The following is a 23,337-nucleotide window of genomic DNA, read 5'->3' as shown; positions in this document are numbered from 1 at the left end:
ATATCCAGCAATGACACCAAAGCATCTCATTTTTCTAAAGATTTTAAAATGCATCTAACAAATATAAACACAATATTTTATAAGAATGATAATAGTTGATACTCACTCTAAGCCCAGGAAATCCTGGAGGGCCAATGCTACCTACAAGTCCCTATATAAAAGAAATGTGCAAAGTTGGTTAAATATGATTCCAGACTATGAAGAGTGTTTTCTAAAGACAAAAACTTTTAGGAAAAAAAATAAAATTTTACCCTCTTCTACAGCTAACTTCTGATTCTTCCCTACTCTTCTGTATCCTTCTAAGAAGTGCAAATCTCTGGTGGACGTTTATGTTCTTCAAAAATGCCCTTGGCTCCATGCTTTTGGATGCCAGGACTATGACCTAGCCTAGGATATAGATTGTTTGATGTCTTTTATGTCGCTAATAAAGGAAGTAAAACCCATAAATAGTCAGCATTATAGACATAACCAGCCTGTATATTGTATAAAAGGATAGGTGGTCAGCATATAGAGTTAGAAGAACATTTTCAGATAGTTTAAAACACTCTCCACTCTTGAAGTACAATATTTAGATTCTCTACACTTCAGTTTTCTCATTTACAAAATAGGAAAATAACATTTGCTCTCACTGTTTTAAATCACAATGAAAACTGTCATAATGCATAAAAGGTTTTGAAAAATTTCTCACAAATATAAGAAGTTACCAATACCATTAATTATGCATATAACAAGTGAGATTTTAAATCAATATTAATTTTTCCAGTTGATTTGTGATGGTCTTTTGGACTTGTCATTACAGTCCTTATGGTAATTCCTAACCCACTCCATGTCAGTGTTACATCATTTACAAAGTAATGATGATACAAAGTACAAGAACAGCACCTGCCTTTGCAAGTTGTTTTGAAATTAAGGCACAGTATAAAATATAAAGAATTATGAACGAATAAACAAAAAATCCTATGTTAAAGATATTAAAGCCTGAAAATGCTCTTCAAGAAGCATTATATTTAAATAAAGAGTAGATTTCAAAAAGACACATTTTATATATGGTAGAAGTCCAACCCTAACAAACTTCATGTATACTGAATGGACTGACAAAAAAATTAAATAAGATGGCTTCACAGTAGTTATGCAAGTACATAAATGGTATTAAAGAGAAAAGTAAATAATGCTTACTTTATTTTCTATTTTATTTATTTATTTATTTATTTATTTATTTATTTATTTATTTATTTAGAGACAGAGACAGTGTGAGTGGGAGAGGGGCAGAGAGATAGAGAGAGAGAAAGAGAGAGAATCCCAAGCAGGCTCTGTGCTGTCAGAGCAGAGCCTGACATGGGGCTTGAACTCACAAAACCGTGAGATCATGACCTAAGCTGAAATAGAGAGTCGAATGCTTAAATAACTGAGCCACCTAGGTGCCCCAATAATGCTTACTTTATTACTCTTGAAATGAAAAGTTCCCCAGAATCAAGGGCAAGAAAAAGATGGTAAACATTCTACTTAAAATATCATTCAGGTTTTTAGCAATTTCTTTGGAGATCAGTTCTACTCTTACCTGCCAAGCCTCACAACAACTAAAACTTTGACTAAATTAACTGAATAAGCTAATAAAGTCATAATTTAGAAAAGCAAATTAAAAAGAAATATTTTCTAACACTTTAAGTATAAATACCTAAATATAGGAACTATTCTCAATTTAGGCTAAACGGGCTTAGTGGTTGACTCTTATTCACCTTAAAATCTTATTAAAAGAGTATGTTCATGGAATAGATTGGGAGGTATTTGCTAGATGCTCTTTGAGAGCAAAAAAGTTTAGATTTTTCTACCTAGCATCAAAAAAATGACAGCCCATCACCATTCTTTGACAATATAATTAATTATAGAATGGTAACCCCCTAACCTGAAAATAATAGCTGAAAAATCCCAAAGGAGAAGATTTCTCTATAAATAGATACATAAAAGTCAGGTAGATCAATGACAGATTTGAGTCAAAAAGCAATCACTGAGAGCACAATTTTTACGTGAGGCTTGTTGGTACATTCATGTACACGAAAGACTTCTCCTCACCCCCAAAATATGTCTTATTTTCATATATTTCTAATATTTTACTTAAGCAGTTACATTTAACATGGCCACAATAATTAATTTTGATGATTATATCCCAAGACAGAATTTACTCAGAACATTTTTATTTTATTTCCCACAATGAAAAATTACAAACTGTAATGTGCACAGAGGTATCAAAGCTTTCTGGCCAATGCTGCTTATGTGAATGTCATAGTGAGGATGGCAAATGTAGGTGCTGGGGCATCTGAGTGATGTCAGATTGCAAGGCTGGACCATCACAGTGTACTCACAGGACTGCCATCAGGGCCAGCAGGGCCTCTGTCTCCAAAGTCACCTGGAAAACCCTGGACCAGGGAAAAAAGAAGAAATGCCATTAAAGCCAACATAGATAAAGAATTCATTTTTGTTCTGTTTACTGCTAAGGAATTTACTAATAGGAAATATTTATTTCCTAACTTTTAAATTGTAGTGCAAAAAAACTTACATTTGTTTTGCATAATACTTCATTGATTTTGTTAAGTATACTATTTCTATGACTTGCAAAAATTATTTTAGATGTCACATAATATATACAGAAAACTAAATTTGAGAAAATATACATTTGTTCATTATTATATAAAGAATCACTGAATGAGAGGGAACATAAAGATTTCTTCCTGACCAATCCATTAGTTCTCTCCACTATTTCATGCTGGTCCTACACGCACATCATAAAGAATAAAATGACTAATGTTATTTAAGTATGTACATAGCACATTTACCATGTGCTAAGGGCTTTAAACAGTTTAGTATACACACACTACTTCATTTTATCTTCATAACAGATCAAATTAATGAACATTAATATCCTCATTTTGCATTTGAGAAAACTGGAGCACAAAGAGCTTAAGTCACTTGTACTCGCTAGTGATGAGCAGGACTGAGATTTGAGTGGAGAAAGTCTGAACGCAGAGTCACGTTTTTTCTTCTATTCTATACTGAATACTTTAGCTCATCATTTCAAGATATGATAAACAGGTAAAAAAATACCATCTCAGTACTGTATTATTGGGGAAAGCCATACTGCACATACATACTGCAACCATAAAATGCGGTGCCACTGAAAATCAAACTTCCTCAATGCCTGCTGAGGAAGGATTCTACGTTGTAAAACTATGAAGGACAGTAAAGTGACACACTTTCTTATTACATAGTCTTTTGTAAAATAACTCAATCGCTCAGTTACTTTTACTTTGATAGTAAAATTTTTCTGTAAAGATTTGCCACTATACTCAGCAACTTTAAAGTTCTCTGTTTGAAGACTACTTTGCAAAATGATTTGTAGGATTTATTATAATCAACATTTTAATAACATTCATTTTTAAATTTGTTATAAGCCTAACAAAAATTGAAGTACATTATTAAAGTCTTATAATCTCTTTATTAGGCAAGCCACTTATTAAATATCTATTTAATAGATTGCCAAAATCACTGGTTCACTAGTACACACATGAATGCACAAAATTTAAAAGACAGTTTAGCAATGGAAAAAAAAGTATGATATTTCTAAAACATAATTAACTCATACTAGAAGCAGTTTTTCTTATTCTGTAATCAGAGGATAATGCAAAAACCATCTGCATAGTCAAACATAGGGTAGCCATAACCTCTTCAAAGTCAGTTGAAGTTCAGGCAGGCATTTTGCTTTCCTTGTCCTTGGAAGTCAGATTCTGTTGTCAACAAGCTCACATATCGGCAATACATCATACTATTCGGTATGAGCTAATAATGACATTTCAAAGTATTTATGATGTACAGGTAATGGAAAAAGTAGAGGAAAAATTCTGTAATAAATCTGAAACAGAAGAGATGATTGATTTTTTAGATAGATCATAAGTAGGTTTTTCAGAAAGCTCAGTGAAATAATAAAGACTGGGGCACATTTTGCATGATTCCATGAATGTGAAGCGTCCAGAACAGGCAAATCCACAGACATAGAAAACAGATTAGTGGTTGTCTAAGGCTGGTGGTGCAGGGAGAATTGGGCAGTGACTCCTAGCAAGTACAGGGTTTCTCTCTGGGTGAAGAAAAGATTCTAAAACTAGTCTGACAGCTACATTACTCTGTCAAAATAACAACAAGCACTGAATTGTACATTTTAAAAAGGTGAATATTATGGCATGTGAATTAGATCTGAACAGTTTTTCACAAAAAATGAAGACACAATCAGTCTGAACAAGGAGCAGAGAGAAACCATCCTTGGGGACTCACTCAGGATTGCTCTCTGGGACTGATTGGCCCCATCCTCATCCAGTAGGAGGAGCTGCTCTCCAGTTCAGCTTTCCATAAAACTAGTGATTTTTACGCCCCAGGAGGGGAAAGGGGGGAGATCAATTCTTCACTTAGAACAAAACCTGCACTAACATAATAATAAATTACTTATTAATTTCAACTACCTATTCTCCTGGTAGTTCAACAAAATATATAATAAATATTAGGTGTTCAACTTGACTTTGCCCCTGAAACAATTTAATTAAACTGCGTAATATCTACTTCTAAAATTTTTATGTACCATTTCTCCTCTCACTTCACTACCCATTAAATGTATCACTTCATTCTTAATTCTCTAGTCTAGACAGAGATCATTTGTTTTATTATTTTTAGTCCTTTGTACATGTTGACCATTGTGTCATCAATTTCCGAAATAATTCCTATTAAATCTAGACACACTTTCCTGTTTAATGAAATACAGCACAGCTAATACCACAAAAAAAAAAAACAAACATAATTATATTTGGCTATGTACTGGACATTTTATTTTAAAAAACATCATGCCAATGTTTTACGTTGTTAAAAATGCCATTGTTTCCTTTTTATCAGTTGTATTTTGCATGGAATTTATCAATTACATGCATGATTTTTTTTTTTTTAATCCAGGAGAGGTTCTGTATTCCTTAAATTAGGAACCTAAAAGTTTGCAGCCACAAATCTTCATTGTCAAAAACCTATCTTAAAAGACTCATAGTGAAACATGGAACAATAGTGACAAAACACTTTGTCTTTGAACTTAAAATACAAAAGATAGTTTCTACAGTTTCTTTCTCCACTGGAAAGAATTTGTTATAAAACGCAATACTAGATTTTCTCTCATATTTACCTAGTGGAAAATTATAACCATTAATTTAAATCAAATTGTGCTTCCCTAGAAATATATTCACACTGCCAAAGGATTTAATAACCATTTTCCAGGATTATTGTCCATAGGGAAGCTTGAGTTTTTCCCTTTCTTGTCCCATTTGCCAATTTCATCAACGTAATAACTGTCTACTAATGGGCAAGCCAGAGTTGCACTGCTCCTTCTGTGTTGTGTATAATTCTCTTTTTTTTCCATTTTTCCATTTTCATTGTTTTCATCAGTTATAAAATTTTATTTTATAAAGAATATGACATTCCAGGAAATTCATTTGATTTCTTCAAGTTGTGAAAAATTTTCTTGCTTATTTCCAGTTTGGTCAATATAGTGGACAGACTTTAAAGTGACATCCAATGATTCCAATGCTTTATGTGATACCCACCCTCTGAGTGTGGGTCGGACTATGATTTGCTTACTCTAACCAATAGAGTGCAGCACCGCTGGTGGGATGTCACGGATGTGATTATGTTCTACTATATAAGACTCCATCTTAGCAGCCCGGAACTAAAAACTTCCCTTGTGAGCTTGATAGAGTAAGCAGCTGTGTTGGAGATGCCCACATGGCAGGGAATTGTGAGTGAACTCTAGGAACCGTGGACACTCCATAGGACCTGAGGGTGGCCTATACCCAAGAGCCGGCAAAAATCCAGGGCATTCAATTCCACATCTTTAAAGAAATGAAGTCTTCTCACAACCTGAATGAGGCTGGAAGTGAACTCTCCCCAAGACAAGTCTCCAGATGATCTTGCAGCCAGCTGACACTTTGATTACAGCCTTGAGACCCTGAGCAGAAGACTGGGTTAAGTAGTACCTGGACTCCCTACCCCAGAGAACTGTGAGGAAATAAATGGGTGCTGTTTTAAGCCACCAAGCTTGTGATATTTGTTATGCAGCAATAGAAAGCTAATAAAATTGGTAATTAAATCTTTAAATAGAGAATGTATAAAGTCCAATTTGCAAATTTTACTAAATGGTATTGTTCAATATAAGACTATTTGCATTGTTTCTAGATTTTAAAAACTTAAATAGATCACATCTCTGAAGACTTTCTATGGCTTTTTATTTTCTATTGCAAATTATAATTACTATCAATATTAGTTAAATTAAAATTTTATATTCACTTAACATTTTAAAAATTTAATCTAATTAAATATCTATATTTTAAAAACTTCATTCTAGCATTTCATATTCATCTACTTGCTAATGTAAAGAATTTTTATTATGTTTCATGAAATTTGTGTCTATAGTTATGAAATGCAAATTTAAGAGTAATATGAATTGCTTAATAATTTAAAATATTTCAGTCTCTAAGTGTAGCTGTTGCAAATACTGCACTAATGTTATTACCTCTGAAACCATAAATCATAACATAAAAAGAAAGAAGAAAACAGAAGTCTGCATTATCAGGAAACAGTACTTCATTATACAGGATTCTATTGCATTCATACTGAAAGGAGAATTAGCTAAGCTAATTAATTCATCTTTCCTTTTTAAAAAATTTTTTTTAATGTTTATTTATTTTTGAGAGAGACAGAGCACAAGCAGAGGAGGGGCACAGAGAGAGGGAGACATAGAATCCAAAGCAGGTTCCAGGCTCTGAGCTGTCAGCACAGAGCCCAACGTGGGGCTCAAACTCACAAACCATGCGATCATGACCTGAGCTGAAGTCGGACGCTTAACTGACTGAGCTACCCAGGCGCCCCTCATCTTTCCTTTTACCAAGGTGCTTCGATGGCCAGCTCAAATCCTCTCCACAATCTTGAGCATTTTCTGTCTCTAATTTTGGCAGTGGACCACCTACTAATTTCATGGCATTCACACATGAGATTATAGGCCACAGAAATGGAGAAGAATTTCTCTGAGGCCTGAAGACACTAAACAGCTTCAAAGATGGACCACCATGATTCTCACTTCCTGATATTAATGCCTTTGTGTAGTCCCCTCCCATTTGGAATCATGGCTGGCCCACATGGCCAACAGAATATAGATGTACAGTGTGACTTCTGAGGTTAGGTCATAAAAGGCACTACACATTCCACCTTGCTCTCATGGACCACTTTATTTTGGTGCAAGCCAACAACCATGTCCTGAGGACACTCAAGTTGCCATGTGGAGAGGTCCCTATGGAGAGGAAATGAGATCTTCCAGCAACTAGCACTATGTGGCTGGCCAGCAAGTAAGCCACATTAAAAGCAGATCCCCCAGCCCCAGTCAAGCCTTCAGATGACAGTAGTCTTGCCCCAAATCTTAACTGTAACCTCATGGGAAACCCTAAGCTAGACCCACTCAAATAAAGCATTCCCAAATTCCCAGTCCACAGAAACTCTGAAAAGTAATACATATTTAAATATATATATATATATATATATATATATATATATATATATATATATATATATTTATATATAAAATTGTTATTTCAAACCACTAATTTGGAGTAACATGTTATATAGTAATAGATAATACATAGTAACAAGAGTGATGGTCTAGGATGATTGGTCATATTGCTCCAATGCTAACTGCTGGGTGCTGAGTGACAGAGCCACTCATGTGTTTTGTTTTGTTTTGTTTTTAATACATTTACTTTCTTTGTGATGTACAGGGTCCTCAAAAGTGCAGAGCCCAGATTAAGTTTCTCTCTTGCCTGGGTCTAACAATGGTATTGTTATCAAACATGGTAGTGATCAAACACTAAGAACTATTTTAGACTTAGTATGCTTGCATGTATGTGTGGTGTTAATATTTTAGAGTGTAGGTACTATACTTGATAGTATATCTAAATATCTTAAAACAGTGGGAAACTTACAGCTTACACAATCTAGTAAAATGATTATTTCCCTAGTTCTACAAAGAAATTGGAAAAATACTGCATACAAAATAATTAGGAAAATATGGGAACCAAAATAACCATAAAATACTAATGACTACATTTATGGAATTAAAAAAAAATATAAGCAATGCAAAATTTTTTTGTTAAAGGCCACAGTTAACTATGAACATACTTTGTTCTTTTCAGAAAACAATGGTTCAGAAACAACATATTCAATCTGAAGTAGAGATAAATAAGAAATATTATAAAGACATATACACTAAATAGACATTACCAACAAAAACAGAAATTCAACTTTTCCCAAGACGAAGCATTGAAAAGAGAAGATCAAACTAATTTGTCTAGGATTAGAAACAATAAAATAAAACCTGGTAGTTAATTCTACACAGTCTACACATGAATAATTATTACCATGAAATCATGATATTTTTAAATCGTTCAAAAATAAAGCACACTTACTATAGGAAAAGGCTAGAATGTTAAGTACTCTGTGAAGATATGTCTTTTCCCTTTTCTTTTCACCTTCCTTTTCATCACAGGTAGGACAATTTGATCCACATTTCAAGGGTTGACCATGTCTTGTTGGCTAAAACTAATTTTAAACTTTGGTAGGAATTTAAGGAGTTCTAGCCCAATTCTCAGAAACTGAACATCAAGTCAGACTTATGGTTATCCTAGTGATGATCTGGGCCTCAATTCTCATTCATGTTCGTACTTTGTTCTTTTGTTTTCCCCGTTTGTTTTTTTTTTTTTAATTTAAATTTTACTTAGTTAACATACAGTGCAATATTGGTTTCAGGAGTAGAATTCAGTGATCCATCACTTATATACAATACCCAGTGCTTATCACAAGTGTCCTCCTTAGCACCCATCACATATCCAGTCCTTCTCCCACCCACCTCCCACTGTCAACTCTTGTTTTTTTTTCTATCATTAAGAGTCTCTTGTGGTTTTTTTCCCTCTCTTCTCTTCTCCCTCTGTCATCTGTTTTGTTGTTCTTTTTTTTAAAGTTTATTTATTTATTTTAAGGGGTGCCTGGGTGGCTCAGTCAGTTAAGCATCCAACTTTGGCTCAGGTCATGATCTCACAGTCAGTGGGTTTGAACCCCAGGTCAGGCTCTGTGGTGACAGCTCAGAGCCTAGAGCCTGCTTTGGATTCTGTGCCTCCTTCTCTCTCTCTGCCCCTCCCCTGCGCTCTCCCTCTCTCTCTCTCTCTCTCTCTCTCTCTCTCAAAAATAAAATTAAAAACATGAAAAAAATTTTTAAGTTTATTTATTTTTGAGACAGAGAGAGAGTGCACTCATGCCAGCATGAGTGGGGGAGGGGCAGAGAGAGAAGGAGAGAGAATTCCAAGCAGGCCCTTGCAGTCAGCGTGGTGCCCAATGCAGGGCTCAATGCCATGACCATGAGATCATGACCTGAGCCAAAATCAGTGGTCAGATACCTAACCAACCAACTGGACCACCCAGGAGCCCCATCTGTTTTGTTGTTCTTAAAGATTGGTTATCATCTGTACTCCAGTTGGGGGAATTGCAATCTGCCTTATTCTTGTGTCCACAAAGCACTTTTGGTATACATTATGTTCTATCCCTTGTTCATAAGGACCCCACCTTATTCTTGCCATTTTCCAACACTAAGAACACAGTCCCTGAACCCAAGCCAACCCCTGTGGGCATATTTGCACTCACATTCCTGACTTTGATAACCTACAAGACTGAGTTTTCCCTTATGTTATCTGCACTGAAAATAACTGCCTGCCTGAATTTTCACCTGTTAGTGTTATATCTCTATGAAATCATGCTCTGCCTGGACGTCCCCCAAATTACCAGCTATAGTTCTTTGAGTGTCTCTCTTCTCTGTACCTATCCCAACCTGAATGGTGGGTTTAATTCAAAGTCCTGTCTCTTCCATACATCTTGTCAAGCTATAGTTAGCCAAATATAGTCACTATAGACTACAACCAGTAAGTAAAAATCAGAAAAAAACATTTTTCTTAAAAGAGACAGAATCACTTAAAAATTAATAACAATTTTTCAGAATGCTCTAGCAACAGTAATACTTTCTCTAGGATCAAATTAACTACAACCTTTTCCTCAGACAAAATACTGTCTCCAAATTCTTGATAAAATGTATGTATCTGAGACACTACTGTGCAATACGTATTTAAGACTATCCTGGGCTAAGGATAGAAACTAATAACAGATGTTTAACAGAAGGATTTTATATTCTGAAATTCTAACACTAGAGTTAGAAGCCAAAATACAGTTTACTTTAAATAGACTCTTCTAACAAGATGATGTATGAGAAAAGAGGAGGAGACAGTTCTTTCTATAGTTAGAAAAGTAAACATCTCTGAAGTCCAGGTAGCTTACGGGTGTTATTTTGTCTACTATTCTAAGACTATGATATTTTGATTTTCATAGGAAGAAAACTAAGTACACTTTTTCTTTGTCAAACTTTAATGTAATATGATTTGATTATTTATAATCTATTCCAATCAGGTCTGCAAAACTCCTTTGAAAAGTCTCTATATTTTGACAACAATTTTCTAGGCGTTGTTGAGAGTAAATTCCAGCTCCAATTTCATGTTTATCTTCAATCCCGACAAGTCAGTTCTAGCATAAATATTTTAGCTCTGTGGAGTAATGTAAATTTGCATAACCAACTTAGTACAACAAAGAAACTACTGATTAAATCAGTCCGGGAGCCATGCAAAATGCTTCTTTAAAAGCAACTATAGAATTTCCTGATTGTGGTACTACAGAACGAAGTCTGAAAACTTTGAATTAAAAAGGAAGCTGCTTACAACTGGGTAGTACACATAAAATTTGATGTTGACAAATATATATGAAACCTCTCCCTGCCTTCCCTTTTTAACAGTGTTCTTTTTTTCTATTATAAATCAGTGAATAACTGATGCTTTTAAAGAATCTGGCTCATCAGATATGTTCCAAGAAGCTTTTCAAATAGATAGCAAAGCATATAAAATAGAATGGTAGTTCTATGGTATTTAAAAGAGTTTTGACCAATAAAGATCGTCTACTACCTTGTAGATTGTGGTACTACCTGTGGAGATCTCTTCCGAAAGAACTTGAGATGAATTCAAGTTATACCCACAGATACCAAAAAGAATGGATGAATAGCACTTACAGCCCCATAGCTGTCCTCTAACATAACTGACAATAAGGATTTTGATCTAACTTTTTTGATTTGTAATATGTAGGGATTGTAAGAGGAAGGAAAGAGGTAAGAGCTATAATATCTCAATAGCCAAAAGTATGAGTACACAAATATTGACTAATATGTAACTGATTACATGAGGTCTTTAAAAATAATTGTAATGATTATTAGTAAGTACCTTTTACTAGGATCTTGAAATGTGTTAATATAACTACTTTTATATACCCTGGTCCTAAAATATACCCAATTTCCAGCAAAATCAGTTTTCATACATTTTCTGGTTGAAAAAACAAAAACACACTGTGTTATAAATTTCAACTCAATCTATAAATACTGAATAAAGACAACGTTTTACTTGGGGAGAAATTTTCTGGGAAGTAAGATTTAAAATGAGATAACGTTTAACCCAAACACTAAATTTAAAAATAGCAGTATGAAGCTAAATACCAAATAACTCTTGGACAACCAAAATAATATGTTATTTTGAAATGTGTCCATTTTCAATAGCTCTAATATAATATTTATACTATTTAGGAGAAGATATCTCTTACTTGTAAGTCTATCATTTTCATTAAAAAAATACAGATGTCACTAAGGAAGCTGATTCATAACAACTTAATTCCATAGTCAGTGTTTACTCAGGAAAAGAAGTGATGATTTGGCTAGCAGAACAAGGTACAGTAGCAGAATAGCAAGTCTTCTGAGCCTAAGTTCAGTAATGTTACTACATCACTGAAATATTTTGGACAGGATTTTTACTACTCTATGTTTCTGTGCTACATGTATATAGCATATGATTTCTCTATATAAGAGAGAGATATACATATTAATATTTTGTTAAACTATTTATATCAAACACACAGCTTTGGTATATAAGTTAGAAACTGACTCAGTTGTGCAAAGAAGGTCATGTTAATATTTACAAAGGCCTAAACTTGGATTTTGAAGTTTTCTCTGCCTATTTTGACTGTCAAAGTGTTTCATACCATACATAGTACAGAAAGTGAAGTAATTCATTTGATCAGCTTCTGGCCTTAATTTCAGAGACTTTAAAAACCTGTGTAAAATATCCCATAAACGTTATGGAGTTATCTAAAAAGGGTTACTAGTTTTCTACAAATTACATTGTAAAATTACTTCAAACTGAATCGTGTTCTATGTTTGTAAGACTGCATACTTCTATCTACCTAAAATTTAAGGAAATGAGAAAATTTAACACAGAGAAAGAATAATCAGATTAATTAAAGGAGAGTGATAATTATAATAAAGTACATCTTCTAATACTAATACTAATGATCATAAACGAAATGACATGGGATCCACATAGCAGTACCCTAGCAAAGCATGAACCCACACTTCTAAATAGCTCTGAAGTCAGCAGAAATTTTGAATTAACAATCCTTGACATATGCATAGCCAAAAGTTTCTTAGATACAGGTACTTTTAGATTTCAGTATTTCTACGACTTCTATTATATTCTTCCAGACATATAGATTTCTGTCATCATCTTTATGGTGGCCTGGGATGCTTTAGTTCTGCAGCTGTGTTTGAATATCAACTTCATAAATAATAACAAATAATATACATAATTTAATCAATTACCAAGAAAAAATGGCCATATTTATATTCCACACACCTAATATTTTCCACACCAGAAAGTGGACACATCATCAAAAGGTATTTTCCTTTCACTGCTATTAAAACAGTAATAAGTAACCATTCTTCTCATGGAACATTAATAATCTAAATTGAAATAGAAGTTTCCCATGATGCATAATATCCCATGCTAATACGTTTGCCCTTATTTAATGTCAAAGCTATTTGAAGATGATTTTACTTGTAATAAACAGAACATAGGGGAGCATTTATACATAAGATACTATTCTACACAGTGTCTGAGGTCAGCATTGGCATAATTTGACTTGCGGCTGTAACTGTATCTTAAAGTACTGTGATTTCCTCAGAAACATGGCCAAATAATTTAGTGGTAAAACCAAGAAAAAGTACATATAGCATACATGACATATTACAGCACCAGACAGATTTTCTACTATAAACACTGTTTAGGAAAAATGGGATACATATGCTTTTCAAATATAATTTTCCCAAGGATCTAAATCTGTGACAAGGGCATATGTTTTTAAAGGAATAAAATTTTACAAATTTTATAATGTAAAGAACAGTGAGATCAACCCAGCAATCACTCCATTCATTATTTTTCCACTGTTTTCTTGAACTTCTCTTTTGAATTCAATAGCATCTGTGGGATAATTTTATAATTCTTTAGAGAGTAAAAAACCAGAAGCTATCTATAAATTTCCATGGATAATTTTATAGTTCATGATAGAGTAGGAAACTAAAAATTACCAATACATTTTCAAGATAAAGTTAATATCCACAGAAATCCAGCCATATTAATAAATGAAGTTGGTAGCTATGTAAGTGGCATATTACAAGGGCTTTGGGAAAATACTCTATTTTCTCAACAATGCCTAAAATTCCACCATTGCAGATTACTTAATTTGTCTTAAACTACACTTAGAATATAATTACTAATGGGTAAGGTAACAGTGGAAGCATTAGAAGTAATTTACATAATAACCATAAATAACTTTATTCATTCTTTCACTAATGTCATACTTTGATAGGAGAAAAAAGGAAAAAAATAAAGATGAAGAATGGAGAAGACAAGAATAAGGAAGATAAATTTCACCTACTGTCAATTTTGAGAGCCTAAATCTGCAGTTAGATAGATATTTGCACATGATAATTAGAGAGGTATTTCTGTTGGGGTATATACGAGGACTTAAACAAAAAGAAATAACATTTTGCAGTATAATGGAGTGTAATTAAATGAGATGGTATACAGAATATTTATCAGAGTTCTTAAGAACTAAAAATGGTGATGGAAACAATAAATGCTGGAAGATTAGCTTTAAAGTTGAATATAGATGTAAGAAAACAAAATGGCTGGCTTATTTTTAATTTCTTGACAGTTTGGTAAGCTTTTCTTATTAAATTGAATTTTTGTTTTAAGTTTATTCATTTTGAGAGATGGAGCCTGAGCAGGGGAGGGGCAGAGAGAGAGGGAGATACAGAATGTGAAGCACGCTCCAGGCTCTGAGCTGTCAGCACAGAGCCCAGCCCGATGTGGGGCTTGAACCTACGAACTGAGGTCACGACCTGAGCTGAAGTTGGATGTTCAACCGACTGAGCCACCTGGGACCCCAATAAATTGAAATCTTTAAAGTGGAACTTTAAAACAATTTTATCACATTTTGGCCAAATATCATGAAAAAAATTAATCATGTTCTAAGCAGTGTGAGTAGCAGACAGCAGAAATACCTAAGGAGGAAGGAAAAGGATCCTGGGTTTATATTCAGAGAAGCTGAGATAAATTTCTGGTTTTACCACCATTATCTACGTGATGCTGAGCAAGTCTTTGAACATCACTGAGCCTCACTCTCCTCACCTATATAACGGTGACGTTAATACCGATTCTAATCTACCGTCAAGAAATACTGCAAAACTCAAGAATAAAATGCTTTAAAAGGATATGAATATTCTGGTGAGATTTGTTCTCTTTTACAATTATTATCAAGCCTTTTTTTTATACATACCAAAATTTTAGAAAAGCTGTTATGAAAAACCCAATTTCCTTCCTAATAGACTAGAGAACACAGTGTAGCACAGAAAGTGTTACCCTAATAAATACCTCTGGATAGCAGTAAAACAACACAAGTGAAAAGGAGGTGGGTAGTTAGCTAAACTAACTCAGCCAGGATAACATAAGGATGCTTCCCTGAACCACAGTCTTCTCCTTTGTTAAATGATGGGGATGTTGGATGATGTCAAAATTTCCTCCCATCTCTGAAATTATTATATCTGGCAAAAATTCACTTTCCTTGATTTTTTAAAATCTGAAAATATAAGAAGCTGCAGGGAACTAGTTTCTAAACTAATGTCTGAAGCAGGCATTCTTAAAACCTGTAAAATATGAAGGTTAATAGTGATATCATTAGTATTTTAAATTGTTCATGTATTTTCTGTGACATTTAGTTTCTTGTAATAGGGATAAAAGTCCCTTCCACTGGTCTATTAAATGGTTAGAGAAGTGTTATATTTCATTATTTTTTAAGCTAAATTTTCCTTCATAATCTCAGATATTATTTGATAAACTGTTAAGGTGGCAAAAGTTAAATTCTATTGAATGAGATATATTGTGGATAACAAGAACAACTACATTTATATTTATATAGGTGAGAAATATGCATATAATTAGATTATATCGCTCTGAAGAAATATGCATATAATTAGATTATATCGCTCTGAACGGAACCTCAAAAAATAAAAATTGAATTACCTGTCTTCCCTTAAGACCCTTCTTTCCCCGGATCCCAGGAACACCCTAGAATATACAGATGTCAAAAGTAAACACTTGTTGAATAAATGAATAAGATATTACAGATCTTTTCTTTCTCAAACATCAATTAATGAAGTATCACAAAGAGAAAACTGAATTATTCTCTAAACTGGTATGGCATTCAGAAAAGCTTCAATATATTAATTTAATTGAAGCGGCTCTTTTTCTCCTTCATAACAGAATCCTGATTTTATTCTGGAATGCATCCTATCTGTACTTCCAAATGGGATCCTACCATTCCTCCGGTGATAGTTCTTTGTCCAGAGGTAGGCACACAACCACATAAACAGGAAGGTCTCATTTTCCAAAACCTAAGGGACAATTAACCTCCTGTCTCCCTACCTCTTCGACTGGACATAAATGAAAGCACATTTAGCCCTTGCACTGACAATTCTGCAACTGGGTGGGAAACCTGCCTTAGCATAAAGCCAACATTAGGTGAAGCAAAGTGGAGAGGATGGTATCACTGTGCTAAAGATCATATTGTGCCTACATCCCACCTAACCTATAGATTTCTGGTTATGTAAGAAGTAGTAGGGCATAATACTTAAATGCTCAAGCACTGGAGCCAGAACATCTGTGTTCAAATCCTGGCTCTGCTCTTATTACCTGTGCCTTGCATATATACAACGACCCAGTAAATCATTTGCTATCATCGTTACCATCATTATTAAAAATTTCCTCATTTTTAAGCCAGTTTGAGTTGGGATTTTCTGTAACTTGCATTCTAAAATACCCTCACTTATATAATCACCTTGAGACTCAGACTTACCTATAAGCCTTAGAGACTAAGAACTCTGCCAAAAGCATGTAGCATGGGATTTATAGGCACATAGAGTTAACTTAGAGGATATCATTGGTGGCAGTAATCCATCGACTTTCAGTTCAACAGTGTTTGATAAAACTCATCTAATGTCTTATCAAAAAGCACGGGTGAGTGATAGGACTCATTTCATTAAGACTTTATACATCTTTACATAATATAGCCAACCTTTTTTTTTAAGAGATAAGGTAATTATTTTTTACAACTTTAGTAGGGCCACTAAATCTCAGCAGGAAACCTAAGGATTGTACAGACAAAATTATATAAACACTTTGTCATATATATACACGCACACACACGTTACTGACTTTCAGGAAGGAATTCTATTTGTTTTTGGAAGGGATTAACATTATACTCTTTTTTTTTTTCCTGCCCTTCTCTACACTTCTTCTCTACTCTCTTCTCTACACGTACACATTTTATAACACAATAACAATACCCAGTTAGCTATATCATTCATAGTTTAATGAAAATTTTGAAGTAGCCAAATAATATTAGGACATGGCACCTATGATAGCCATAATATCACAAAATGGTCTTACATTTATGACTCGAGACAGGTCTTAATATTTTCATATAGACTGGTCAAAACTAGTGAGTATGATTACAGGCAGTGGGCCTAATGATGGTCAGTGATAGGATCCTCAGATTCAAGATAATAACATTTTGCGAGGACATATAATTTTGCTTTATTTATTACATCATTAACTAGAAATAAGTTCATGTCTAAAGGCCAAGAAAGGATTGCATCATGTGCAACAGAGTAATAAAAATGTAAACTGTATATACTCCTTTGGGTGAATGAGAAGCATTCAATTCTTTGCATGATAGATTGAAAACATGAACTCTAAGTCTGCTGTATCACATGACAATCAGGTAGCTTAGTTGTGGGATTACACTGAAGATATTTCTGCAAGTGAAAGAAATGACTTGCATATTCATCAAGGGAAAATATTCACCTCATCTCACCAAAGAAGAATGAACACTTTGATTGCCACAACAGCACATTTAAATTCTGATTATTTCTTCTCCGTCAGGAAATTCACAAGTCATTACAAGAAAATGTAATATAATTCACTCAAACTGACTGTATGTTTGAAAAAGTCATCTAGCAAAGAATAATTTGGTTTACTTTCATTTGCAAAAACCAGTTTCCAGAAATGAAAACTCTGGCCTAACCACCATGCCTACAAATAATAGAGTCAAATGCTAAATCCTGAATATGACTATATTTTCAAACCTTATGATAATATACTAATATTATTCAATTCTATCTTTTTCAGTGAATACCAACAGTACAAATGAAGTAATGCAATAGAAATCACTGAACAGTACTGAAAAGTAGACATGATGAAGTTGGAATACCAAAACGCTGTACTTAATTGTTCCAAGGTAACAACCATTTTGCAAAGATTCTATCTTTATTCACAAGAGCCTATATTTATGAACAGCTATCTTCCATTATTAAATTAAACAAAAATATATCTTCTGAAGCTGAATTATTTACTATACATTGTATTGTAAAGTACAAGACCTGTCAAGAGTTTGTACTTAAATACTAATGAATTACAAGATACAATTTTCATAAGTAGATATTTTAATATTTCAATTTGCATTTTTTAAAAATTAAATTTAAAAAAGCAAACCAGGGATGCCTAGGTGGCTCGGTTGGTTAAGTGTCGACTCTTGATTTTGGCTCAAGTGATGATCTCACAATCATGAGATCCAGCCCCATGATGGGCTCCACAGTGGGCATGGAGCCTGCTTAAGATTCTCTCTCCCTCTACCCCTCTCTCTCTTTTTTAATGTCTATTTATTTTTGAGAGAGACAGAGACAGAATGCTAGTGAGTTAGGGGCAGAGAAAGAGGGAGACACAGAATCCGAAGCAGCCTCCAGGCTCTGAGCTGTCAGCACAGAGCCTGACATGGGGCTCGAACTCACAAGCTGTGAGATCATGACCTGAGCCGAAGTCGGATGTGCGACTGACTGAGCCACCCAGGTGCCCCTACCTCTACCCCTCTCTTGCCCCCAACTTGTGCATGTTCTCTTACAAATAGATAGATAAAAACAAATAAATCTAACCATATATATTTGTATCACCTTATTTCCTTAAAACAAATTCGGTAAAATTCAAGAGAATCTAATTATATATCTGGTAGGTGGTTTTTCTTAAAAGGTGGTTTGCTTCACACAATAAGATTACCTATCTGATAAATTCTTATGACCTCTGTTGTCCTATCATAAGCATATCACTTTAGAAATAATATTTGAAGGAAATGGACTTACTCTTTCTCCTTCAGGTCCCAGTTGTCCTACTTCTCCAGGAGAGCCAATAAAACCCTTAAAGTAAGGAAATAATATTTTCATTTGAATACTTACCCTGTAAGGAATTTCAAATAGAGATAATAAAATTATTCCATAATAGTGTGAAACTATTAGGCTTAACAGAATAAATAACTTCCCTTTGCCTTATCACCTTCCTTCCAGAAGTTACAGATCAATCTTTACATTAAAAAAAAAAAAAAAAAGTAGGGAACATAACTTAAGACACACCGGCCAATGAAAATCAAGACCAAATCCTTTCGTTGAATTTTATAGTGGGCAGAAAAATATATAATTAATTAAAATTTAAGGCAGAATGGAAGTATCAAAAGATATTAAGTAGCATGAAGGAAGAAGAGATCCATTCCAATGTGGCAGAAGGTAAAGTCAAAAAAGTTTTCAAAAGATACTGACACCTGAGTTAGGACTACAGCGTAGCTAAAATCCTGATAAGCACAGGATGGAGAAAGAACACTGCCAGCAGAACAATTACAGAAAGCAGAATCAGAGAATTTCAGGGAGTGTCTGTAAATGGTAACAGATAGCATTATACTTGTAAGATGCTTTGGAGAAGAGCAAAAACCCACTGTACCTTAAAGAAGATTCCAACTGGTCAGACAACCAAGGGGTATTTATATATAACAATGCAAGGTACTTTATCCTAACATACTTTAGTTATAACCTAAAGGTAAATAAAGAGGTAAATAATCTCTTTACCAATTTAAGAGGTAAAGTGTATGATAGTTTGGAGAGTACATTAAGGTGAGACTTAAATTTCAAGCTAAGAGTTTTAGACTTTATATTTTAGACAACTGGAAGCTACTGCCTTTAAAGGATTGTGATAGTGACCTTAGGTTAGGTTGTACTTGCAAAATATTAATCTGTTGGCAGGATATAGAATATGTCTGAGGCAAGAAACAGTGAATGTAGGAAAATCTATTAGAAGGCTCTTTCAATGGTCCAAATTTGAAGGCTTATGAGCTTGGATTATGATTCCAAAACATTATTTTCAGAATCACCAGCTACAGATAGCCTCAAGTTTAAAAAGACTTAACTTTTATTTTAATACATACAACTGAATTTTCTCTTATAAATAAAAAGAACAGACACCCTAACTGGTATACACTTATCACTGAACTAAGAAATCAACTGAAAACTCAAGAGAAAGTTAGACCTCTATTCGATATAGCCTGAATAAGGTGCAAAAACATTTTAAAGATTTTAATGAATAATTACATAGGTATTTCATAAAGGTTTCCTGAGAATTATTATGCTGATTCTAACAGAATATAAAATGTCAGCAGCACCCACCAAAAAAGTCACACGGGGTTGTGATCATTCTTAAGACTCTGTCCCTAAACTACAGTTTAGTGTGTAATGAAACAAAGAACATTTAAAAAAATATAATATATATGCTTTTTTGTTTTATACTGAAGGTTTTATATCCAGTTAGAGGCAATTTTGTGTCACCAGTGTGCCAGTAAAAGGTCAGGAGAGGCCCTACATACTTCTATTGTTTGAGGCACCTTGCATATTATTATACAAAGAATTGCCAAAAGAGGATTACAAAGTGATGGTCTATTTTAAACATATGCACTTAATGTAAAAGTAATTATCATAACACCACAAAATGAAATTAAATAATGCTGCCAGTCAAAAGATCATTTATCACATGATTCATAAAAATATTAATTTACAGTACATAGTATGTGGTATAGTGCAATAACAAGATACAAACCAAATAAAAAAACCTCTTATAATCCTGTCAGCATGTTTTTGTGATTTTTGTCCTTTTAACCAAATGTGGATTTGAAGTTAATGTTAAAAGTCTACATTTGAGAACCTCTGTGAATAGGAAGCCTAGAGAAATGGACTTCTTGATTCTTCCTGTATTCACAAAGGAAAATTAAGGAACCAAATCAATTAAATCAATCAGAAAAGAAATTATATTTGTTATTTTGAAAAATGTTTTTTAATGTTTATTCTTTTTTTTTTTTTTTTTTTTGATAGAGAGAGACAGAGCATGAGTGGGGGAGGAGCAGAGAGAGAGGGACACAGAATCTGAAGCAGGCTCCTGGCTCTGAACTGACAGCACAGAGCCCGACACGGGGCTCGAACTCACAGACCGTGAGATCATGACCGGAGCTTGTTGGACACTTAACCGACTGAGTCACCCAGCTGCCCCTAAAATAATGTTTTTATGAAGCTGCTGTCAAAACCTAAAAATACAACTTAAAAAGGGTTACAACCCAGACTATAGTTTCCATACAAATGAAAAAAAAAACAACAACAAAAGGATGTCTAACATAATGCAAAAGGATGTATAACATACAGTGGCATAAAGAAGAACTTCGAAATAGAGGAATCATTGAAGCAAGATGAGAAAATACAGTAAGAGAAAACTGCAAGGTGCCAAATAACGTGTCTTGGTGGTACTAGCTAATGCACAGAAGAGACTCTCAAATTCCAATAAAATGAAAGAGTCTGCAAAGAAAATGTATGCTATATGCTGGGCACTGTGGTTTAAGAATGTTAAGCTCAACAATAGCCAAATTATGGAAAGAGCCTAAATGTCCATCAACTGATGAATGGATAAAGAAATTGCGGTTTATATACACAATGGAATACTACGTGGCAATGAGAAAGAATGAAATATGGCCCTTTGTAGCAACGTGGATGGAACTGGAGAGTGTGATGCTAAGTGAAATAAGTCATATAGAGAAAGACAGATACCATATATTTCCACTCTTATGTGGATCCTGAGAAACTTAAAAGAAGACCATGGGGGAGGGGAAGGAGAAAAAAAAAGTTAGAGAGGGAGAGAGCCAAACCATAAGAGACTCTTAACAACTGAGAATAAACTGAGGGTTGATGAGTGGGAGAAAGGGGAGGGTGGGTGATGGGCACTGAGGAGGGCACCCTTTTGGGATGAGCACTGGGTGTTGTATGGAAACCCATTTGACAAAAAATTTCATATTTAAAAAAAAAAAAAGAATGTTAAGCTCAAGGGGACACCCGAGTGGCTCAGTCGGTTAAGCATCCGACTCTTGATTTCAGTTCCGGTCATGGTCTCACAGTTTGTGAGATTGAGCCCCACGTTGGGTTGACAGCACAGAGTCTGCTTAGAATTCTCTCTCTCTGCCCATCCCCTGCTCATGCTCTTTCTCTCTCAAAATAAATAAATAAATAACAAACAAAAAAGAATGTTAAGGTCAGGTGGTTATCATAACTACCTTAATTGCAAGTTTTATTATCATTATCTAATAGGATTTTTACATGAAGGAAAAAAACCAAAAAAGCAGGTCCTTCTAACTCCAAAGCTATGTTCTTGACCACTAAAATATCTTCTTCCCGGATCCAAGTCAATATGTGCTTTTGGTACAGTTTCTAATTAAAAAAATATATGACTTGTCCCCGCTATATTTTCACTTAATGCAAGAGTAGAAACAGTATGAAATAGAGGTAAGAGTACAGAATAAAGGTGAAAAGACTTTGGGTCTACTTCTAGCTAGCTATGACTTTGCCAAGTCATGTAAATTCCTTAGCTTACTCTTTTCTCATCTGTAAAATTCCTTCACAGGATTGACAGCAAAATAAGAGAAGAAAATACATATGAAAGTATTTGAAAATATTTAGGAATTAAAGACATCATTATAGCACATACTGTGTAAATACATTATGCTTTATTTCAAAAAGGCATTTTAGATAATATAAGGCATGCAGGTAGATTCTGGAAAATAACTTGCCATTAAAAATAGAAAATTTTAAAAAACAAAAATTTTAGTTTACTTTTTAATTTTTCTTAGACTACCTTTGATTTTAATGTGTAGGACACTATATAAGATATAACGGTAATTATTTTTACTCCCTTAATGATTTAAAGTGACTAACAAAACTCCTTAATGGTTCAGAAGTACAGTGGTATATTCTCGATATGATAAGCTTATTTTCTTCTTTTCAGATATATATAGTTTTTACTCCAGATAGTTTTTGCATCATATTATCTCAGCCTTGAAATTAATAGAATTCTGTTTCCTCTTCATATTTTTTATCATGATTTCTTAGGTCTATAGACTTCATATATAAATTATACTATAGAGTATATTCTAACACACCAGACATGCTAGGAGCCAGAAAGTATAGAAAAGAATGATGTAAAACTACTACAAGAGTGCTTTCTGTTGCCATTAACAGTGAATGTATCTATTAAACAAATGAACTTCTTTTTAGGCTAAACTGGCATTATATTCAAAGCTCCTACACAAGTGTGAAACTGCTAACTATTTTATATATTTCATCCTACTTGTATGCAAGCACGCTTACAAAATGATGAAAATGCTTACTTACTCGTATACCTTTAGGACCTGGATTACCTTCTGGTCCAGCTACACCCTAGTGTGAACAAAAGACATCATCATCACACTACAGTATTTTGAAAGCATTGTTGATAAATAAAATGAAATGGGTACATAAAGAGGTATCATTTTTCACAAGTATAAAATTCAGAACTAGGTATA

At 33.9% G+C, this 23,337-nt stretch overlaps 1 protein-coding gene across 5 annotated transcripts in view; it reads right to left on the bottom strand.

The window, feature by feature from the left end:
* COL24A1 (collagen type XXIV alpha 1 chain) overlaps positions 1-23,337 on the bottom strand; it is a 413,859-nt gene that overhangs the window by 305,904 nt on the left and 84,618 nt on the right. For all 5 annotated transcript variants that reach the window (XM_019414025.2, XM_019414026.2, XM_019414023.2 and 2 more), the window contains 5 exons: positions 23,168-23,212; positions 18,785-18,838; positions 15,615-15,659; positions 2,361-2,414; positions 107-151 (listed from right to left, as the gene is read on the bottom strand). In XM_019414025.2, the coding sequence (XP_019269570.2) occupies positions 107-151; positions 2,361-2,414; positions 15,615-15,659; positions 18,785-18,838; positions 23,168-23,212 (243 nt within the window). The remainder of the gene's footprint in view (positions 1-106; positions 152-2,360; positions 2,415-15,614; positions 15,660-18,784; positions 18,839-23,167; positions 23,213-23,337) is intronic.

The sequence above is a fragment of the Panthera pardus genome, unplaced genomic scaffold (assembly GCF_024362965.1).
Source record: "Panthera pardus isolate Hobbes unplaced genomic scaffold, ASM2436296v1 HiC_scaffold_11, whole genome shotgun sequence".
Lineage (NCBI taxonomy): Eukaryota > Metazoa > Chordata > Mammalia > Carnivora > Felidae > Panthera > Panthera pardus.
This window is presented reverse-complemented; position numbering and strand designations above follow the sequence as displayed.